General features: G+C 44.6%; 1 protein-coding gene across 7 annotated transcripts in view; it reads right to left on the minus strand.

Annotated features, from left to right (window-relative positions):
* CAMK1D (calcium/calmodulin dependent protein kinase ID) overlaps positions 1 to 19,561 on the minus strand; it is a 387,635-nt gene that overhangs the window by 24,852 nt on the left and 343,222 nt on the right. For all 7 annotated transcript variants that reach the window (XM_014850187.3, XM_070500828.1, XM_044762535.2 and 4 more), the window contains one exon: positions 7,563 to 7,638. In XM_014850187.3, coding sequence (XP_014705673.1) covers positions 7,563 to 7,638 — 76 coding nt within the window. The remainder of the gene's footprint in view (positions 1 to 7,562; positions 7,639 to 19,561) is intronic.

The raw sequence follows: 19,561 nt of genomic DNA on the forward strand, positions 1-19,561 counted from the left end.
GAGAAAGAGGACAAGTAGAAGAGCCTCCAACAGCCAGGCAGTTTGTGTTACGAAAAACAAAATCTTTCAGCAGTTCAAATGAGTTCTCGAGAGTGATGAATTGCATACCGAAGAACCGAGGGGAGCAGACATCCAGTCTGGAGGTGATTAAGACGAGAGCTAAGTGATGATTCTGAACCCGTGGCGGATTTCCAATTCTTCTTCTGCACCTAGACTTTCCTTTCTTGGTTGTGGGGCTCCTGCTTCCTCCCTCTCCCCCCAACCCCCAGCTTCCTTCCTCCCTGCCTCCCTTCCTTCCTTTTCTCTCTCTCACATTCTGATTGGTAAGCCGTTATGAGTCCAATCGCATTTGGGAAATGCTTTGGTACCTGCATCCCATTGTCCCTTTGGCCATGGCCTGTGATTGCCCTTTTCCCTCGTCCTCTGGCTTCCGTTTACTGTCACACAATGCACTTCCGACACTGACCAGAAGCCAAGCTCTGAGACCCCGGCAAGGAGATCAGAAGCCAGAAAGGGGTCTTGTGTGCTGGCTAGCCTGTTGCACCATGCTTGTGGGAGTTAAGTTCTGAGATTCTGGTCCACTCTTCCTTCAATCTCCCACCACTTGCACAAGCATTTCCCGACTTGCTGGTGTGGACCGGAACCTCTCCCATTCCCACCTCCATCTCTATTCCCCTAGTCACAAGCCCAGCTCAGAGGAAGTGGTCTGAATTCACGACTCTTGCTACTGCATCTCCTGGTGAGCTGGCCATTTTCCTCTCTGCACTTTTCGGTTCTTTTCACTCTCCCTGCACTGCCTCCCTCCACGCTGCTGTGCTACATTCCAGATGGTAAATATTTTAAAATATAATACAGGCCTCTTCAGATTCGTTCGTTTGCTCAGTATGGTGTTAGGTGAATTAAAAATCCTGATAATTCAAAGATTATATGTTCCCCAAGCCGAGTTTTAAATATCAGAAAGTCAAAGCTGGATCAGATCTTTCAAGTTATATTTTTAAAATCATGTTTCAGACTGAATGGTACATCTTTTCTCAAACATAGTAAGACCATCACAGCTTTAGATAATTGGGTCTTGTGGGATAAGCTATCAATCTCCCTGTGTGACAACCTTGCCCATATTTGAAGACAGTCCTTCCAAACTCAGATCACCATCCCCCCTCTTGGGGAGCCTTCCTCAAGGCCTGGGCAGGGTTCACGGCTCTGCCCTGGGAGCTCTCCACCTTGTGCCTCCCATCTCAGTGACAGCCAGCAAGGCTGGATGGTAATTTATCTGTTTACTGTCTGTCGCCTCCAGCAGACAGTCAGTGCCCCTGAGGCCAGGGTGGTAATGAATCCAGCTCTGCAGCCCCATCATATTGCCTGACACATACTAGGCTCAATAAATTTAGTCAAGTGAATGAATGTCAATCCCCTGCCTTCCATTCTCCAGGCTAAATATCCCGAAGCGTTTAGCTGCTACTTAAATGACAGTTTCCAGGAGATGATGCTGAGATGAACAGAACAGAGCAGAGGAAGTCAAATGTTTTTCCAGCTGGGCTGAAGCCACACCACTCAGAGTGTAAAAGTGATGTAGGAGACATTCTCTTCCTGCTTCTCCCTCCAGATGCCCTCTCTACCCCAGGGCCTTTGCAAAGATAAAGGCACAGATATTGGTAAATTCCACCTTCCCTGAAGTCACTGGCAGGAAGTTGCTCCCACCACCATCTAAAATGCAGAATGTTTTAACTTGAGTTGCACTGCTTGTAAAATTTCTTCCATCACCGCTGTGCACACCCCACCACCCACTTTTTGAAACCAGAGAGTTTTATGTTTGGCTATTTCCTAAGGGGTTAGAGGTGAACCAACTGTCAACAGACAACTAATGAAGTCTTTCTCCCGAAGCATTGGAGAGATGGTCACAGACCCACAAACAAAGCTGAAAGACGGCCAAGCAGTGCTTGTGTCTAAGACTAAACCTAATAAACAAAAGGCATCTAGCCACTCACGGGATCCCCTCGGTATAGGCTGTGGAGGGGGGATTAGGCACCTTCTTGAAAATTCTTGGAAAGCAGCCACACTGAAACGTAGTCAATGAAATAATGTCAGTAGACCTGGGAATTATAGCAGTGAATGCCTGCTGAAATAAAAGTGATGATGCTGGAATGATAAAGGGAAGAGCGGGGGGTGGCTGGCCTTTAAGGCAGGAGGAAGTGGGGGCAGGTATAAGAACTGCTCAGCACGTGGCACTGTGACTAGCCAGTAGGAACAGCTGTGCCACTTGACGGAAACGCCCTCTGGTAGAGAGGGGTGACCTGGACACTACTGCAGGCTTCATGAAGACCTCTAAGGCCATCCAGCTCCCACTGCTCTGATTTCTCGCTCCTAAAGGAAGCTTCTGGTTTTAATTTGCTTTCTCACAGAACGTTTCCTATCAGGGAGAGAATATGCTAGTCTGATGACATGCAGACCCAATTACCTTGCAGGGTACGAGTCTCATTATGATTTAGTAAACTGACACTCCAGTTTCTTTTTGTTTTTTTAAATCTCTTTTGAGTCTGGCTAGAGTGAACCAATTCACCGGGATCGTCTGAGCAAGATGAATAAACAGAACTAATTTAGTGTCTAAACTTCAAAAGCCAAAGTCCAGACCACGGGCTCGTGGAGGCCTGAATGAGGTGTGTGTCTTGCTTCTCAAAGCTAATGAAGATAAGATGGTCGCTGCCAGCTGGCAGTGCCAGTTAATTATTCTTATTAGTGTTAACACTGCTCATACTGATAGTAGTAACAACCATCACAGTATCCCACGCTTGGTTATTTCACTAGGGCTCAGGAATTACACCACATTCTCTCCCACTGAGGCGTGGGTTCATGCTCTCTCCCTGGAACATATGGATCCATAAAGAGGCAGCTGTCAATGGTTCAACATGATGACGAGACACAGCATGCACATTAGGCATTCTGAGTTCTGCTCTTACAAAGCTAATTACGTGATCTAGTTTTAAAAACTGAACAACGGGGGCCGGCCTGGTGACGCAACAGTTAAGTTCACGTGCTCCACTTCAGCGGCCTGGGGTTCACCGGTTTGGATCCCGGGTGAGGACCTACACACCACTTATCAAGCCATGCTGTGGCAGGTGTCCCACATAAAAGAGAGGAAGACTGGCACAGGGCCAATCTTCCTCAGCAAAAAGGGGAGGATTAGCGGCAGATGTTAGCTCAGAGCTAATCTTCCTAAAAAAAAAAAGAAAAACAACTGAGCAACAATGTAGGAGGCCAGTCAAAAAGTAAGTATTTTGCCTGGAGTTTCTTCTAGGCAGAAAGGTCAGAGATCCCAGCACGGGTCAGTGCCCTCACCATCCACGGCACATCCACCCTAACCATCCAGCCTGCCCTAATGCCCAAAATCCTTAAGATCTTTCTCAGTTTTTATATTAGCAAACATTTACCAATTTCCACAGCACGCAGTATCCCTGAGCATAATTTAGACAAGAGATCATCAAATAATCTCCTTGAAGTTATACGAAGAAAGGCAGTCTACATGTGGTCACAAAATTGAATTTGAGCGTGAGATGCCCCTTCTCACCTTGAGTGAGGAAATTTATTTCCTAAGAACTTGTGCTATCTTGGCTGAGCCAATTCCATCAGATTGGACACCAACATGCTCGTCAGGGTACCCAGCACACGCCATCCTCAATCCTTCCCAGAAGCTTAAGTTATGCGGGCAAGGGATTTTTTTTTGTAAGTCCAGATCCCCAAAGAAAGATTCCTGGCAGGATAAAGGCCCTGTCAGATGTGTTTTAAAAAATGAGTACCCTTGATAGGAAAAAATGCATCTCCTTCCAAATGATGGATAACATAGAAATGAGTGTGGAGATCAAAAGAGAGCCAATTCACCAAGTATCTGCAGCGACAAAATGAGGAACGTGTACATGGCAGGCAGAGAGGAGAAAATCCGGGGCCATGGCCGGTCATAGCCACTTTTGCTGCTATCTGATATCTCAGTGTGGCACAGGCTTATCAAATGAAAACAGCAATGCTGCTCTCTGAAAACCTGCAGAGACTAACCTCTTTTCCATGACACATGATATGAGGAGTGAGGAGCCCTGCACAGATCCCCACGGGGTAGATGGCTTCCCTGGTGTGTTTCTTGTTGGTCACAGCCTGCTCAGCAGCCTTGCTCATCAGTCTTCAGATGAAGGATGGGAATGGGGAGACCAGATGCAGTGCATCAGTGGGAGGCAGCAAGAGTCTGAGACTGAGAGGCACCCATTCTAAATTCTAATACTAGTTCAACCCGGAGCCAGCCTTGTGGCAGGAACACCAACCCAGGCCACAGGCCTTTCACAGAGTATTTTCATCGGCCCTAAAACATGCCTCAGGCTCCCCTGTTCCTGTATCTGCATCCCTCTGGGATGCTGTCCTCTCTCCTCTCTGCTTATGTTAGTCTTATCCAACCTTCTAGATGTACCTGGAATGGTGCCACCTCCTTCCTGAGTATCCCTGTCCTCAATGGTTGCTTCATTCCAGCAACCCCTATGGCTGGACATAAGGTTCCCTGTATGTCACTTAATCTAAATTTGTTGTCCTGCCATATGCATTGTTAGTACCCTGATGAAAGGCATCGTGTCTTGGTCATTTTGCTATCTTTAGCACCTAGCACAGTGCCTGGAATACAGAAGGTACTCAAGAAACACTAGTTGTTGACAATGCTAACGATAAATTCGAGGCTGGTGCTTCTCCAAGCACAGCCATAATCATGCAGCAACTGTACGCAGGATTTGGCCCATTGCTCCTAAGGGTCTGAACACCTGGGAAGGTCCAACTGAGATGTCTGAAGTCCATTCATTCTCTGCTGGAGACTCTCAGGGCTCTGGAAGGCGCCAAGGGAAACAGAAGCCCAGGCTGCCATTTTGAAGTCTGACACAGGCAGGAAATCAACCTGAGACTAATCTGTGGAGCAAAACTAGTGGTGACCAGGTAACCATCAAGTTTAAGCTTATCAAGTTTATACTTAGAAATAAAGAAATATGGCATTTCTTTGTTTAATACTATACTTGAACCCAGGCAAATACTGTATTGTATACTGTAATTATAACGATTTGGATGTACTCATGTTTAAATCATACCCAGATACCTATGCCAGTATCTGTACCCAAGACTTCTCAACTCCACGTGGGCATCCACTGGATATCTCCAAGGGTCTCAAGTTTATCATGCCCCAAATTAAATTCTTGATCTCACTCCCAGAAACTTGCTCCTCCACCACCCTCTATTTTTTTTTCTTAGCCATCTACATGATGGCTTAAGCCAAAAACTTGGGTTTATACTTGAAACATCCCTCGCCTTCATCGTCGGTATCCAAAACCTATCTACCACTCTACCCCGATCACTGCCTCCAGGGTAGAAGCAACCATCACCACTCATCCAACCAGAGAGTAGCTAGAAAAACACTCAAGTGAAAATCAGATCAGGTGACACGTCTGCTCAACATCCTTCTTTGGCTTCCCACTACACTTGGGTTAAAACCCAACCTTTCCGCCAAGTCTCTCCTTCCTCTGGCTCTCGCCTACTTCTCAATGGATAGACTCCCTTAATATGGTATGCAAAATTGTGTGTGTGTGTGTGTGTGCGTGTGTGTGTGAATTTAATTATTACAGGAGAGAGTCCACAGCTTTCATCAGATTCCTAAAAGTGTCAGTAACCCAGTTTCCAGCTACAATGGATGAAACTACTGCAGAAGATGGTCAACATGCTTTGAGAGGGAAAGCACTATATAAGTGCAACATGTCAGTTTTATAGCTCAGACGAATCTGGCCTTTACCTGTTTCCGTAAGTGGGAGCCCTAAGGCCAAGCTTATTATAATGGATAAAATTCTCCTGCAATAATGGCAAGAATCTACAGGAGCTGTCAACTAAATCCACACTAAACTGCAAGAGCTGCCCAGTTGAGTGTATGCTGTAGAAAGACCCTTTGCTTCCCAGATAATGAGACAAAGCCAATACAGGGGGATGTTTCCAGCATTCCCTGAAGATGGCATATACTGTCAGACCTTTCTTCGAACACGATCTTCCACCATCTTTCATTGTGTGCTAGGAAACGTCCCCTTCCTTGGGAGGAGGAGGAGGAGAAATTCATTTCCTATCAATTACAGAAACTAGTTGGCCTAAATCCACCCTCTAAGTGTGTTCCATAATAAGTGTTCGAAAGTATCACTGCAAAAAGAAAATGTAACTTAAAAATAACTTTATAGTGGACTGAAGTAAAACAAAACATAACAATAAAACCAAAATTGATCATCCTGAAATAACTGTAGCAAACCTATGGCCTATGACTGTGTTTCATGGAGATAAGGCACCTGAGCAGAAATGAGGAATCCAAAGGCTAAATTTTGGGTTTCATCACATTTTTTCTCATTGTGACTTCTTTTGAAGATGTTCTAATATTTTCATAGTGGTTTCTATCCCCAGAAAAGCCAAGGTGACAAGTGAAAAGATGCTCAACATCACTAGCCATAAGAGAAATGCAAATTAAACCCACAATGAGATACCACATCACACCTATTAGGATGGCTGTTATCAAAAAATGGAAAACAACAAGGGTTGGCAAGGATGTGGAGAAAGTGGAACTTTTGTGCATTGTTGTTGGGAATGTAAAATGCTGCTCTGGAAAACAGTGTGGAGATTCCTCAAAAAGTTAAACATAGAATGACCATATGGTCCAGCAGCCCCACCTCTGGGTATACACCCAAAAGAATTGAAAGCAGGACTCAAACAGACATTTGCACACCTATGTTTATAAGAACATTATCCACAATACCCGAAAGGTGGAAACCACCCAAGTGTCCATTGATGGGTGAATGGATAAACAAAATGCAGTATATACATACAGTGGAATATTATTCAGCCTTAAAAAAGAATGAAATTCTGACACATGCTACAACATGGATGAAACTTGACGACATTATGCTAAGTGAAATAAGCCAGATACAAAAGGACAAATACTGTATGATTCCACTTACATGAGGGACCTAGGAGTAGTCAAATTCACAGAGACAGGAAGTAGAATGATGGTTGCCAGAGGTTGAGGGTGGGGAGGAATGGGAGTTATTGTTTTTTTGTTTTTTTTTAAAGGAAGATTAGCCCTGAGCTAACTGCTGCCAATCCTCCTCTTTTTGCTGAGGAAGACTGGCCCTGAGCTAACACCCATGCCCATCTTCCTCTACTTTATATATGGGACACCACCCACAGCATGGCTTTTGCCAAGCGGTGCCATGTCTGCACCCAGGATCCGAACCGGCGAACCCCGGGCTGCCGAGAAGTGGAACGTGTGCACTTAACCACTGAGCCACCGGGTGGGCCCCCAGGAGTTATTGTTGAATGGAGACAGAGTTTCAGTTTGGGAAGATGAAAAAGTTCTGGAGATGGATGGTGGAAATGGTTGCACAATAATGTGAATGTACTTAATACTGCTGAACTGTACCCTTAGAAATGGTTAAAGTGGTAAATTCTGTGTTATGTATATTTCACCACAATAAAAAAAAAGAGAGAGAAAAAGAGAAGCCACGGTAGCCAGCAATACTTACAAGATATAGGCAATCACCCCAATGGACCAGCAGTCAACAGCTTTGCTGTAAGGTTTCTGGGCAAGGACCTCAGGAGCTGTGAAATGATAAAGGAGAGACACAGCCTGACAGGTTAAGTGACTAAGACACAAGACATGTTTTAGATTTTTTCTTCTTCTTTTTCTGTCTCCTACTCAGGCTGAACTTTCTGTGATTCTAAAATTTGAGTAGAGCTGTATGACCTGTTGTATTTGTTGCCTTCCTAACTACAAAAAAGTGAGGCCATTTGTGTGTGTGTGTCTGTGTGTGTGTGTGTGTAACTGGATTAATCACATCCAATTAATCAAGCAATCAACAAATACTTACTAGGTGGCTATTTCATGTCTATGCTGTGTCAAGCACCGTAACCCAGACCTCACTGAGTCAGAGAAGGACTCAGTTTGGGGTCCGGGGTGTGACTTCACCTCAGATTAATTTGAGGAAGCATTTCTGGCCCCTGGGTAGGTTCTTTCTAGGTGCTGTGGGGACACGAAGGGGCAGCCCCCTCCCTCTGCCTTCACGGAGCTTACAATCACGTAGAGGTCAGACTTAAAATCCGGCCTTTGGGAATCCTTCCTGCGTGAGGCCTGCTCTTACTTCACCCTCTAGGGTTTTAGGTGTGTTATCTGTCAGTCCTGTCATTTCATTTTCTCATCTGGGAAGCAAAAAAAAAAAATGCTATTTAATCTCACTTCCTTCGTTCTAATCCACTATTCATCACGAGTCATCCATCCCGGGGGTTTGGGCTCATTTTGCTCTATTCCCACGCTTCCTCTTCCTGGCCCTGCGGCTACCGCTCAGTGTGTTGGGTACCCACCCAGTGTCTGGCAACCAGCAGTGCCTGCCGTACATATCTGCGCAAAGAATAAATAAATATAAGAAAAGACAGGAAATCTTTTTCTCAAGCAAAATCTCCTTTTTACCCAAATATATCTGTTTTAGGTGTCTTTAGCATAGACATTCCAGGAAAATTAAGAGGCAGAGAAGCTAAAAATAGCTGCAGCTTACAAGGCATTCGTTCTATGCTGAATTTTGGGGTCCATGGCTTTGGGATGCATTAACTCGCTTACTCCAACCGTCCTTGGGGGGAAGAGCTGAATTATCATTACCATCATTATTCCTGAGTTACAGGTGAGGGCACAGAGGGACTGAGCGGTCAAGGAACTCGCCCAAAGTGACCCAGCTGGAAAGTAGCCTCTACGCCAACTTCCTCTCAGAAGGACTTAACCCGAATTAAGTGCCTACCATGATCCGGGTCTTATATCAGTCATTCATAAAGGTTTCAGCTGCCATCCTTTCAACAACTCTGACAATCATCCTTATCTGCACCGGACAGATAAAGAAAACGAGCCTCCGAGAAGTTCCTTTTCTGATGCCACCAGGTGATATGCACCAGTTGGGATTTGAACCCAGGTCTGTCACACCCTTGTCTGGCTCTTTCCGCTGGAATATACTGACGGTTAAGGAGAGAGTTTCCTCAGTCTGTAAGAAAAGTCCCTTTGCAGAAGAACTAACAGGGAAACCCTCTCTTTCATTCGGTTGCCGATAGCTCTTCCTGAGCAAGAATAGGGAAGTATACAAACTATCGTTGAATGTTTCTGGTTATGATGGTAAGAAACCCACAGATCATCCCCAAATCTAATTTTAGCTTCCAGCCCCGATTCCCCCAAACTTCCAAACAGGCTTTTTTTTTTAACAAGAGCAAAATCAATAAATTTGTACATCGTTTCTTTGCTATGTTCACTCTCAATGCAGTAGCGGTGAGAGACAGAACTACAGAGCTAGGAAACTCCCAAATTTGAGAAGCGGCCTTTGGATGATGAGGAGCTGGCTGCATCCATGCTTCCTTTTCCCCATAAGTGCTAAGAGCATATCTCTCAGACGCTTACATTATGGCAACTGACAGAAGGGAGCCATTTGCCACAGTGGATGTCTTGCTGATTTAGGAGGTATGCTCTCTCTGAGCTGAAGTTCTGATCTGAGTGGCCACACGGGCACAGATGGTGGGAGGTGGCTGCATCTGCAAAGAGCTTATTTCTGAGCCTCCGGGGCCAGCCTCGTGGCCTGATGGAAAGTTCAAAAGAGGCAGAGAAGGCTCACGGAGCAACGTCTGACCCAGCTTCACCTCCTGGCAGAGCCGACAGCAGATGTCATGAACACAGAGCCAAGCTGACGGGCAGAGGCCCTGGCTTCTTCGGTGTCATGGGGTCTGCAGGGCTCCTTTGGGAGACAGTGAGCCAGCCTGGCCCAGCCACTCCAAGGAACCAGATGTCAAACAGTGGCGCAGAGGCATGGGGAGGTCAGCGCAGGATTTAGAGCGCAAACTCATGTCACGCACACCAGGTGCGACACGGAGACAGACACGCGGGGAAGGAAGCTGTCAGCACCTCCGACAGCTGATTCCATAACTGGGCCCAGCCCCTGAGGCAGGAGGTGCAGAGGGGAAGACACAGCCCCTACACAGCAGCTTCCACTCCTAGAAGAGCGAACACCCGGTGCTCCCTTGAGCTCTCCACCCTCACATTTCTCCAGCACTGTGGACGTGGGAGGGAAGAATCTTTAAGAGAACAGCCTCCCCTCCTCCTCATCATAATCTGTGAGAATGAGGACAGTACTGGCCCCCGTCCACTGTTACTTGAGACGTTTAGATTCTCGAGGCCACAGACAACACTTAGATCATTTTTAAAAGATGAGATTTTGTTTCAATGGTAACCGTTCTAACATCAAGTATGTGGATTTTTAAAAAAGATTTCTGGTTTGGGTCAGTAGCATGGATGTTAGGGGAAAAGTTCTAAATGATTAACTAAAGTAAATACCAGGATAACAACATTGGGAGCGGAAGTCTACCTTCTTGTGCCAAACATTTTTTGTTGTTTTTGGTGGTGTGTCTTATCTGGGTTGTATCAAGAACAACAAAATATAAATATTTTTTTTTAACCAATTGGAGGCAGGTAAATCATTTGCCTTCTGGTGAGGTTCTTAATTACACTTGAAACAAACGCAGGAGACACCAGCAGTGTAATGTCATGATAAAAAAGACGAAGCAAATGGATTTGGAAATAATATTCTCACCAACTTAAAATATTTAAAAAATTATATAATGGCACACAGACTAATGATCTAAATTCTAAATTTCACTAGTGACGTGATTCCTGGAACCAAATATTCTCTGGGACATTGTTTGAACAAGCCTACCTACATTGTTTTAAATAGCTACTTTTCTTTTCATGGTAATTCTTGAAAAAAATTCTCAGGCATTGTTCAAAACCCTCTTGACAATTTGATATGGCGATCAAACCATGATGAACCCCTGAGATGAGCTGGGATACTTTCTCTCCTGCTCTCTTTCTGTGTTGAAGGAGAATCCCCCTGGTTCTGGACCATCTCCTGCCATTTTCTTGATCCCTGTTAGCCGTGGTTTAGCATGTAGCCCTGGGAGCGTCTGCTCCTCACGCCGATCTTTTTAGAGACCAGTTTTCACTTTGAGAACCAGCCAAACTCCCTAGCATTACGTTATCCATCTTATACCACTGGCAAGAATTCCACTGCAATTCTACAAAGTCGCAGCATCCAATTTACAAACTTTCAGACAAAAAATGAGCCTCCAGGCTGAGGAGGTGCAGAACAGAGTACATCCAGAGCCTTGGAAAGTGATAAGGGTTCTCTGAGCCACCACAATTCCGTCTCCCCCCAACACTGCCTGAAGATGCCAAAGAACTTCATAATCAAGGAGCAGTAATTTTCCCTCTTAATTGCACCCAGCACAATTCATGTTTAGTAGGAGGTTGGCAGTGACTCTCGCCATCCCTGCACCTAACAGAGGGAGGCTTTGAATTAAAATAACTTAATTGGAGCTATTGACGAAGAGAGCAGTCATTAAAAGGCACTGTGGCTTGTTTGTGATGCCATCAGCCCCCAGGCAAAGCAGGAAAGGGCTTCATCTCCTGGCACAGCTACGCCAGAAGGAAAATCTACTCAAGTGGAGAGAGCACACACATTCCTCCAGCGCATTTGAAGGCACAGTCCCTGGGGGCTGTCAGTGGCCATCACTGGCCGTACAGAGACCCATCCACCTGGAGGTGTTGAAAAGGACTTACGCAAGATAGGCAGCAGGTCCAGCCTTCTGACTGTCCCTTGGGCTTGGCCAAAGCCTGCCTTGTAGAGGTGGAGAAAGTAGGGGTGGGGTGGGGGCAGCTCTAACTGGGTGACATGTATTGGGCATGACAGGTGGGGTCACCAAAATCCTATGACACAATAGCCTCCCGTATGCACCTACCCTACGTTATGCATCCCTACACTGCTGTGTGAATCACACTGTCAGACTTCATGCTGCTGGAGAACAGGGACATCTCTCTGGTCTGTATTTTCAGGGCTTAGCACGTTCTGGTCGGTCAACGAATGATTATTCAACTGAGCCAAACCTACTCAATACACACACCATTACTTCTGTACGAAAACGTTTCCCAAACTCTATACAACTGATTTACAAATAAACTTAGCTGCCTCTAATATTTCTGGTGAGTAGGTACAGGAAAAAAAAAGAATAAAAAGAGAGAGAGTGACAAATTGTGGAATGCAAGCAACTGTCAATGGGGAAGTATGAGGCAGAAGTAAGATCAATGGATAAACACTTGTCTTTAAGCAAATGATTCCTGACATGAATTCTGGGGATAAAAGAGGCAGAATTAGCCCCAATTCTCTGCGTGTGGATGTTTTTCATGCTGCTCTCCTTTTAAAAGCTTTTCTCAAAGGGATTTCAGAAATACTAGTTTTAGGGCTAAAGGACAGAAAAGATGCTCTGTGAAATGATCTCTCAGAACCTCCTTGGTTCAGCTCTTGGGAGTCAACAATTCAGTTTCCTTGGCTATTCCTGATAGAAACAGTATCCCGTTGGCTTGTTCAGTTTACACTAGTAAACAGAAGTTAATCTTCAAGTAAACCATGCAACCTCGGCAGAGCATCTCATGAGCTACTGGAGACATCCGTGGACAGATCCGGTTCTCCTTTGAGCCCAGGCTTAACTCATGTTCCTTAGTGAAACAGTAGATCTAAAATTGAAGATAATTGAATTTACTGCTGTGGACTCAGTACCAACCCACGGTGGAAAATTCCACTTGGTGGGAAATGTCTTCTATAAACCAAGCTGTTTGATATTGATTTACAGCAAGGATCGTGGTAAAGGGAAGAACTCCAGAGATTTCAAAAAGAAAAAAACCTTTCATCTTGTTTTTAAAACAATTAAATTGCCCATTTTCCTTACTGAAAAGAGAGAAGAAAAAGGCTTAATCGAGTGTAACTGGAAACAAGGAAAGCATCTGTCTTGTTGGGATGGGGGTGGGGGCCACAGTAATCAATCTTCAGGCTCCTATAAAGTAGAAAAAGAATTTTCCTTTTTCCTGTGCTCTCACGGATGTGCTGGAAATAGTTTCTGCTGAGAAGAGATTAAGAACTCACCCTGTTACCAAGTTCACGTTCAAGGCAATTTGCTCTTCTCTATGGACGTCTGAGTACCACTGCTCTCAGTACTTCAAAGATGACCACTTCCAGTGCAAGAAGGACAGGGACACAATCAGGAGGGGTCAGCCTGAGGTGGGAGGACCAGCCCTGGATGCCAGAAAATGAAAGCCCATGGTCCAGAACAATGGGACCTAGGTGGCGTTTCTCCCTTCATTCAACCATTAAATGGGTTGGGGTCCATTTCAGGCACTGGCTTTCTGGGGTGAAGAAGGCAGATCTGGCCTCTGCCCCCATGGCATGCCTGTTCTTCTGGGTGTTGAGTACAGACACAAGCCACAGCAGTAATGCCACCCTCGGTTGCCTTCCTAAGGACGATGATCAGGCCAAGACAGACAAGATGGTGGCAAGATGGAAGAGGTGTTATTGATTTTTAAGTTTAACTTAGTCTAAATAAAACTCTGGGAAATCTGAACTTATTCTAAATAAAACTCTGAAAGTATCCAGGGAAAGAATATATTACCTCCAATAGTCAAATGATGGAGAAGCTGCAAATAGAAAGAATGGGAAAGATACAGAGCGGGGAAGAAATCGCTGTGTCTAGTGGTGGTGTAAGAGTACGCGTTCACATCGTTTCCTAGGAACAAGATAACGGGTGTAAAGCTGAAAGGGTGGGAAAGGTGCGAAGGATCATTTCATAATTAAATGAGAGGTAAAGGATGTGAAACGGTTGCCTGGATTTAGGTTGTTTTCACTTTAAACAACTTTAGCTGTAAGGATTTAAGAAGTTTTAAATAGGCACATTGACTTTTCAGTGAAAGACATCCTGGATTCCCTACTTTCTGTACGTGTGGACTTGGGTAAGTCATTTAATCTCTCTAAGCCTCCATTTTGTTCATCTGTAAAATGGGAACATTAATGGAGCCCAACTTTTAGGATTGTTATGAGGCTCAAAGGAAATAATAAGCACAGAAAAAGTTGTGGATATAACTACTAGTAGTTCTTATGTAAGGATGAAGAGTTCGGAGAACCATAGGAGCAAAAACAGAATGTAGGTTTTATTATTTTCTAGAATTAAGGTTGGACAGATCCTTGATATCATTTGGTACTTTCCCGTGATTTTAGCTTAACGTAATAGAGATGATTCATACATGAAGATTTCCATCCTTTTGAATAAAAGCTTCAGAAGCCAGGAGTGAGCTGGGCCCACATGCGATGGAAGGGCGGGTCATGAGAATTCGAATCTTAGAGATGGAAGGAGCCTTCCCAACCCCCTGTACAAACCTCCCATTCAATCGGTCCCTTTGTTCATTGAGTTATTGATCCTTTTGTTCACTGAATCGCCCACACATTTACATAGTCCCCACTGGGTCCAGGCACCCTTCTAGACACTGCAACCCAGGAATGGCCTGTCCATCATTGCTGTCAGACAATGCCATAGAGGATCATTTGTCATAATATAAGAGACTCTTGTGATGGCTGAGGAATGCTGGTGTGTGGCACCTTCACGGCACTGCATTTATTGACAGGAGACTGTACTCCTTCCACATTTTCTTTCCCTGGCCCTCTGCCTCCCCACATCCCCACTCTCCAGGCCAGCTGTCATCAAGATTACTCTCTCCATCACCCTGAGCTTTCGCCCATCCTTTAAGTAGCCACAAGGGGGCAATGCCCAGCACTAACCAATCCTTGTTTTCTTTGGCCCCAGTTATAATTCATTTTTAAAGAGGAGTTAGAAAAAATTGTTCCAGAAGACTGCTTATAAAAATAGGTTTATCCTAATTTTTTTCCCCAATTCTTTGTGTAAAACTAAAGCTCCTGCCATCTCCCCTACCTGCTGAGAGAAAGCTGGCTGGACACTAAGATTAGCAGCAGCTCTATCTATCTTTGAACGAGCTTCTGCTTTTGAAAATGGGTTTGCAACATCCAACCTACCGCATATCCTATAATGTCAGCAAGAAGAGGCTGGCCCACAGGCGACCTACTGGCCTACGGCTCAGTCTAAGGTTCATCTGTTCCTTTGCTGGCTGGCCTCACCTCCCAGAGGATGCCAAGGGGAAAGGCATGTCACTTGAACTTCATGCACGTGATGGTGGGAGGAAAAGGCCGTAAGAGATGGAAGTTAGTCACGGTCAAAGGTAGCGAAGACTTCTTTGAATATCATGGCTTTGTTCCCAAGTGGAAAAGGAGATCGCAGGGCCTGGGGGTCAGAGGGCCTGGATTCAAGTTTTACTCTGCTAGACAGGCTAGGTAAGGTGACAGCGAATTTGCAGGAAGGAGCCCAGCAGAGAAGGAGGGTGGTCTCATGGGAGAGTGCTTTAAAAAGGATTAGACTGTACACGTAGTGGGACACTATCGTCTCTGTCACCTCAGATCCAGCAGGTCAAAGGACAGAATGGTAGGTGGGCTCTGTGCCTGTATATCTCAGAGAATTCATTGTCTTTCTCTGCCTCAGTTTCCTGTCCTGAAGGGCACCTGCCGCTTTGTCCTGGAGTTACACCTTCAAGGAAAAGAATTTGAGCTCAACTGAAGAGCTGCATGTGACCCCTCATTTTAAGCAACACCATGAAGCAAGATTATGGTCCAGGGCTAGACAATTGGATCCTAGTCTTCCTGTCTTTGAGGAATTTTTATAGGTAGTAAAAGGAACATAGCTCCCTTGCTGGTGGATGAGTGACAGCCTTGAATCAAACTGCAATACAGTTCCAAATAGTTGAGTGACACTGTGAGTCAGAGAGGTGGCAAGAAGGATTTCTTTTAAACAGTGGGAGAGAAAGATGACATTTCTACCCAGCAGTGGCCTGTTCAGAGATGGTAAATAAAACTCTAAAGATCAAGGCAAATAAAATGCAGGCATACATTTCAGAGGAGATTTTGGCCTCAGTAAGAATGGCGTTACAATAAGGAAGTGATATTGAATGTGCTTAGTCAGATCCGCTTCCTGTCAGTAGTAGAATTTTCAGCAGCAGGGGTATTAAAGAAAAATCAGATAATGAGGGGCTTTACTGTGAGCATCTTAACAAACAGGTATTGCTTCACCTAGGTTTAGAGTATTGCAATCTGGACTGTTGGCAAGTAAAAATACAGTTGAAATACAGAATCATTCCTTGCCTGTGGTTGGTCTTCAACCCAAAGTGTCAGAAGTGAAGAGGCATAGAAGGTTCTGGGACAGCGCCATTCTCTTTCTGCTGGTATAGGTTCCTTTGCTCTTTCTTACTCTTCCCTTAGAGTTATAATTTACTAAAAATGCATCTCGAAAGAGCTGCTCACTCTCATTTTCCTAGTAGCCTCTTGAATTTTACCACAGGCATGAAAAGTCCCCATTAAAGGACCATCCTGGTTTATAATTACCATTCTGATCTGAGCTGGATTACGATTCAAATGCTACCAAAGCCAAAATGTGGCTGGTGGGTGGAGGATGAGGCTAAGGAATGGGAAAGGAGTGGAAAATGGGAGGGCAGCTGGTGTTTCAAAATGTGGGAGCGCCCTGGAATTCAGTGGGATGGAGGAAGGAAAATGTTCTGAGGAAGGCATTTCAGAGCACTGTGGCAACAAGTAACCCTGCAGTGTGCTCCTTGTAGGTTGTCCCAAAGTCAGCCGCCACCCGACCCGGTTTGTGACCGCAATGGGATGGCTACTTTGCACCGAAGCCCATCCTTTCTTCTGAAATCCAACAAGAAGCTACACTTCAAGTTTAAGAAGACAGTTATAGTCATGCCAATGTTTTGTTTTTTAATCATAAAAGACAAGAAAGAGAGTAAGTTACAAAATACTGCAGAGGCGCCATTAAGAAATTCCAGAATGATGAGAAGCGCTTTACAAACACTTAAGAGTGATTTAGCTGGACTGGACATGTGGCCTGGGGGCTCCTGCAAGCAGGGGCTGGGTTTAATTTGCCCACCTTCTGATAACAGGCTTTTGTCCCTGTCTATGTTCGTGGGGTCAAGGCTAATAAAGGAACAGGTCCTACAAGTCTCCTCACTTAGGGGGCCCTGTTCTAACAAATGGGGTCTGGTTACAGCACCCGGCGCGATGAAATGCTCACTGCTGGTTGTCACTGAGTAGCTGCTGAGAGAGAAGGAAAGAGAACGTTCTTATCTGGGTCCTCCGCCTACTCATCTAAGCCCTGTATGACAGTTTATCAGTTATATAAAATCCTGTTTCAACACTAACTGTCGGAGAGGATGAGAGCAATGATGTAATGCTTATAGCCTTGTACTAAAACATGATATTTAAGTGAACAACAAATAAAAATCCCCCCCTCTGTTGGGGGAAATGACCACAGGAAGATGAGGATTAAAGGGTTGGGAAAGGATGACCTATGAAGAAAGATGAGAGAAAACACATGACTTAAGTAGCTGAAGAGGACAGAAATGGGTGATATCAATTTAATCTAATTTTTTCTTATCTGTTCTGAGCGAAGACGGGAAAAAACGACAGTCAATATCCTTGACAAATAGATATTTATATACTTAAAGGATACTAAGTCACATATCTATAGAAATACATGTGGTAGAACCAGAAAATCATGGAGGCCAATTAGTCCAGCACGCCTATGTTACATAAGAGAAATTAAGAATCCAAGAGTTTAAGTGAAGGGCCCAGGCCTCCCTCATACTTAATCAGTGGCAGAGATCTACAGAATACTTGCATTCAAGTCCCACTGCTGTGACAGCCACCAACTACAGGCTGGGTGGCTCGGAGAACAGAGGTCCTCATCCCACTGCTGCTCTGTCTGGAACCACCGGTTTCCGAGATTTCATCATAACCTCAAGTCTCATATAGAGCTCTAAAAATGCAACGATGCCGTGAACTAAGAGCTTTCCTCTAACTGTGTGAAAAAATATGCCAAGAATGTTGACCAACTGTTCTCCATCTCCATTTAGAAAAGAACACAAGGAAACTTGTTTCAACTATTTTAGGCAAATTAAGCTAGAGCTAGACCAAAGACTTCTGCAATGTCTGTGCAAGCAACGCTACAACGAAGTTATAGGAGGAAACAGAGATGACTCCTTCCCCACAGGTTCAGTAACACAACAATTAGCCACCATCTTAAGAACCATGATGTAGTTCTGCTTATAAACAGAATGACGGACCAGATGCAAACGCTCCTTCCTATTTTTGAGTAATATCCAGTAATGAAACAGTGGTTGCCAGCGTGCACTCCAAATGAAATATTGCAAAATGATGGATCATCACTCAATAAGCTCCAATAAAAAAAAGTCTCATTTTCTCAAAAACATCACAGAGCAGTTAAAGTCTCCTCCATCCCAGCCTTCTGGCTCTTTCTAAAGTGAAGTTTAGGATGGATTCCTGAATCACTTGCTAGTAAGAAGAAGAGCACATTCTTGCCTTTCTTCGGGTACTTCATCTATAGACAAAGGTTTGAGTTCTTCTAAAATAGCTTCATTTTCTTTCTCTAACTGGGAGAACCAGACCCCCAGAATTGGAGAAATCACACCAGTGTGCAAAGAGCAACATCCAGAAACAAAACAACAGGTTTCCTCTACCAAATAAAAGTAGATTTGTCATCTTTAGTCTCTTATCCATCACTTGATAGAAATGGGTCCTTTCTGTGACTTACTGTCCACATTCAGTGATTCAAGAGAGCCGCTTTGTACATTTTAATTAATGCAGCAGAGCAAGTAACATAAGTAATTTTACTTTCTCAGCTCTGATTTTTCTGTCTTATGGTGATGCCAAGGGGAATGTTAAACCTGACTCAATTAATTGGATTCTAAAGCCAGGTCAATATATTGACGCTCACCATGTTATCCCGAGAAGCCAGTTTCCACCAGATGGTCCCACCCTTTCTTCTAAATTATCTCCAAGTACTTGTTTATGCAGGCCCTCTCTCCAAGCCAAGTGAGTCTGCTCATTTCTCCCAGATCCTACAAGTTCAGGACTCTGGGCCTTTCTTCTGCTTGCCCACATCTGTAACTCTCCTCCTCTTGGCCTGAGTTCTGCCTTCCTTCAAATCCCGTCCTCTCCATGAGTTTTTCCCTGGTTGTTCCAGCCCCTGCTGATCCCACTGTCACCTATATTTGTGATGTTACTTCTGAAACACGCAAGTTACTTCCTATTGGAAACATGCTACCTTATATGGATCTACATTGTCCACCTGCCACCATCTACTGGAGGAGCCCTAGGTGTTGACAGAGCCAGCCCTCTGAGCTCCCCACAGTAGGAACTCAACACACGTGGATGGAGATGCCCATGATCTCCTGCTTTCAGTGACGCGCCTCTGCAAGGGCCGTGGCTCCTTATAAAGGTGTGTGAGATCGGGCAGCTGCTAAGGGTAAAGGGTGATGTTCAAAGTGCTCTGATCCTTTGCCTTCTCTTAAGGTACCATGTGCTTTGGGAGACTTGGGGTAAGTGGCACTTTTTTCACTATTTCTTCATTATCAGAGAGCTCATTTAAATTGAAGTAAATCTTGAAGCTGGCAAAATTAACTATTCAACTGAATAGTTGTTTAGATAATAAACAGCAGCAGCAACAACAAGACAATGCAGCTCACAAATTGAAA

Source organism: Equus asinus, chromosome 29 (assembly GCF_041296235.1).
Source record: "Equus asinus isolate D_3611 breed Donkey chromosome 29, EquAss-T2T_v2, whole genome shotgun sequence".
In the NCBI taxonomy this organism is placed as follows: domain Eukaryota; kingdom Metazoa; phylum Chordata; class Mammalia; order Perissodactyla; family Equidae; genus Equus; species Equus asinus.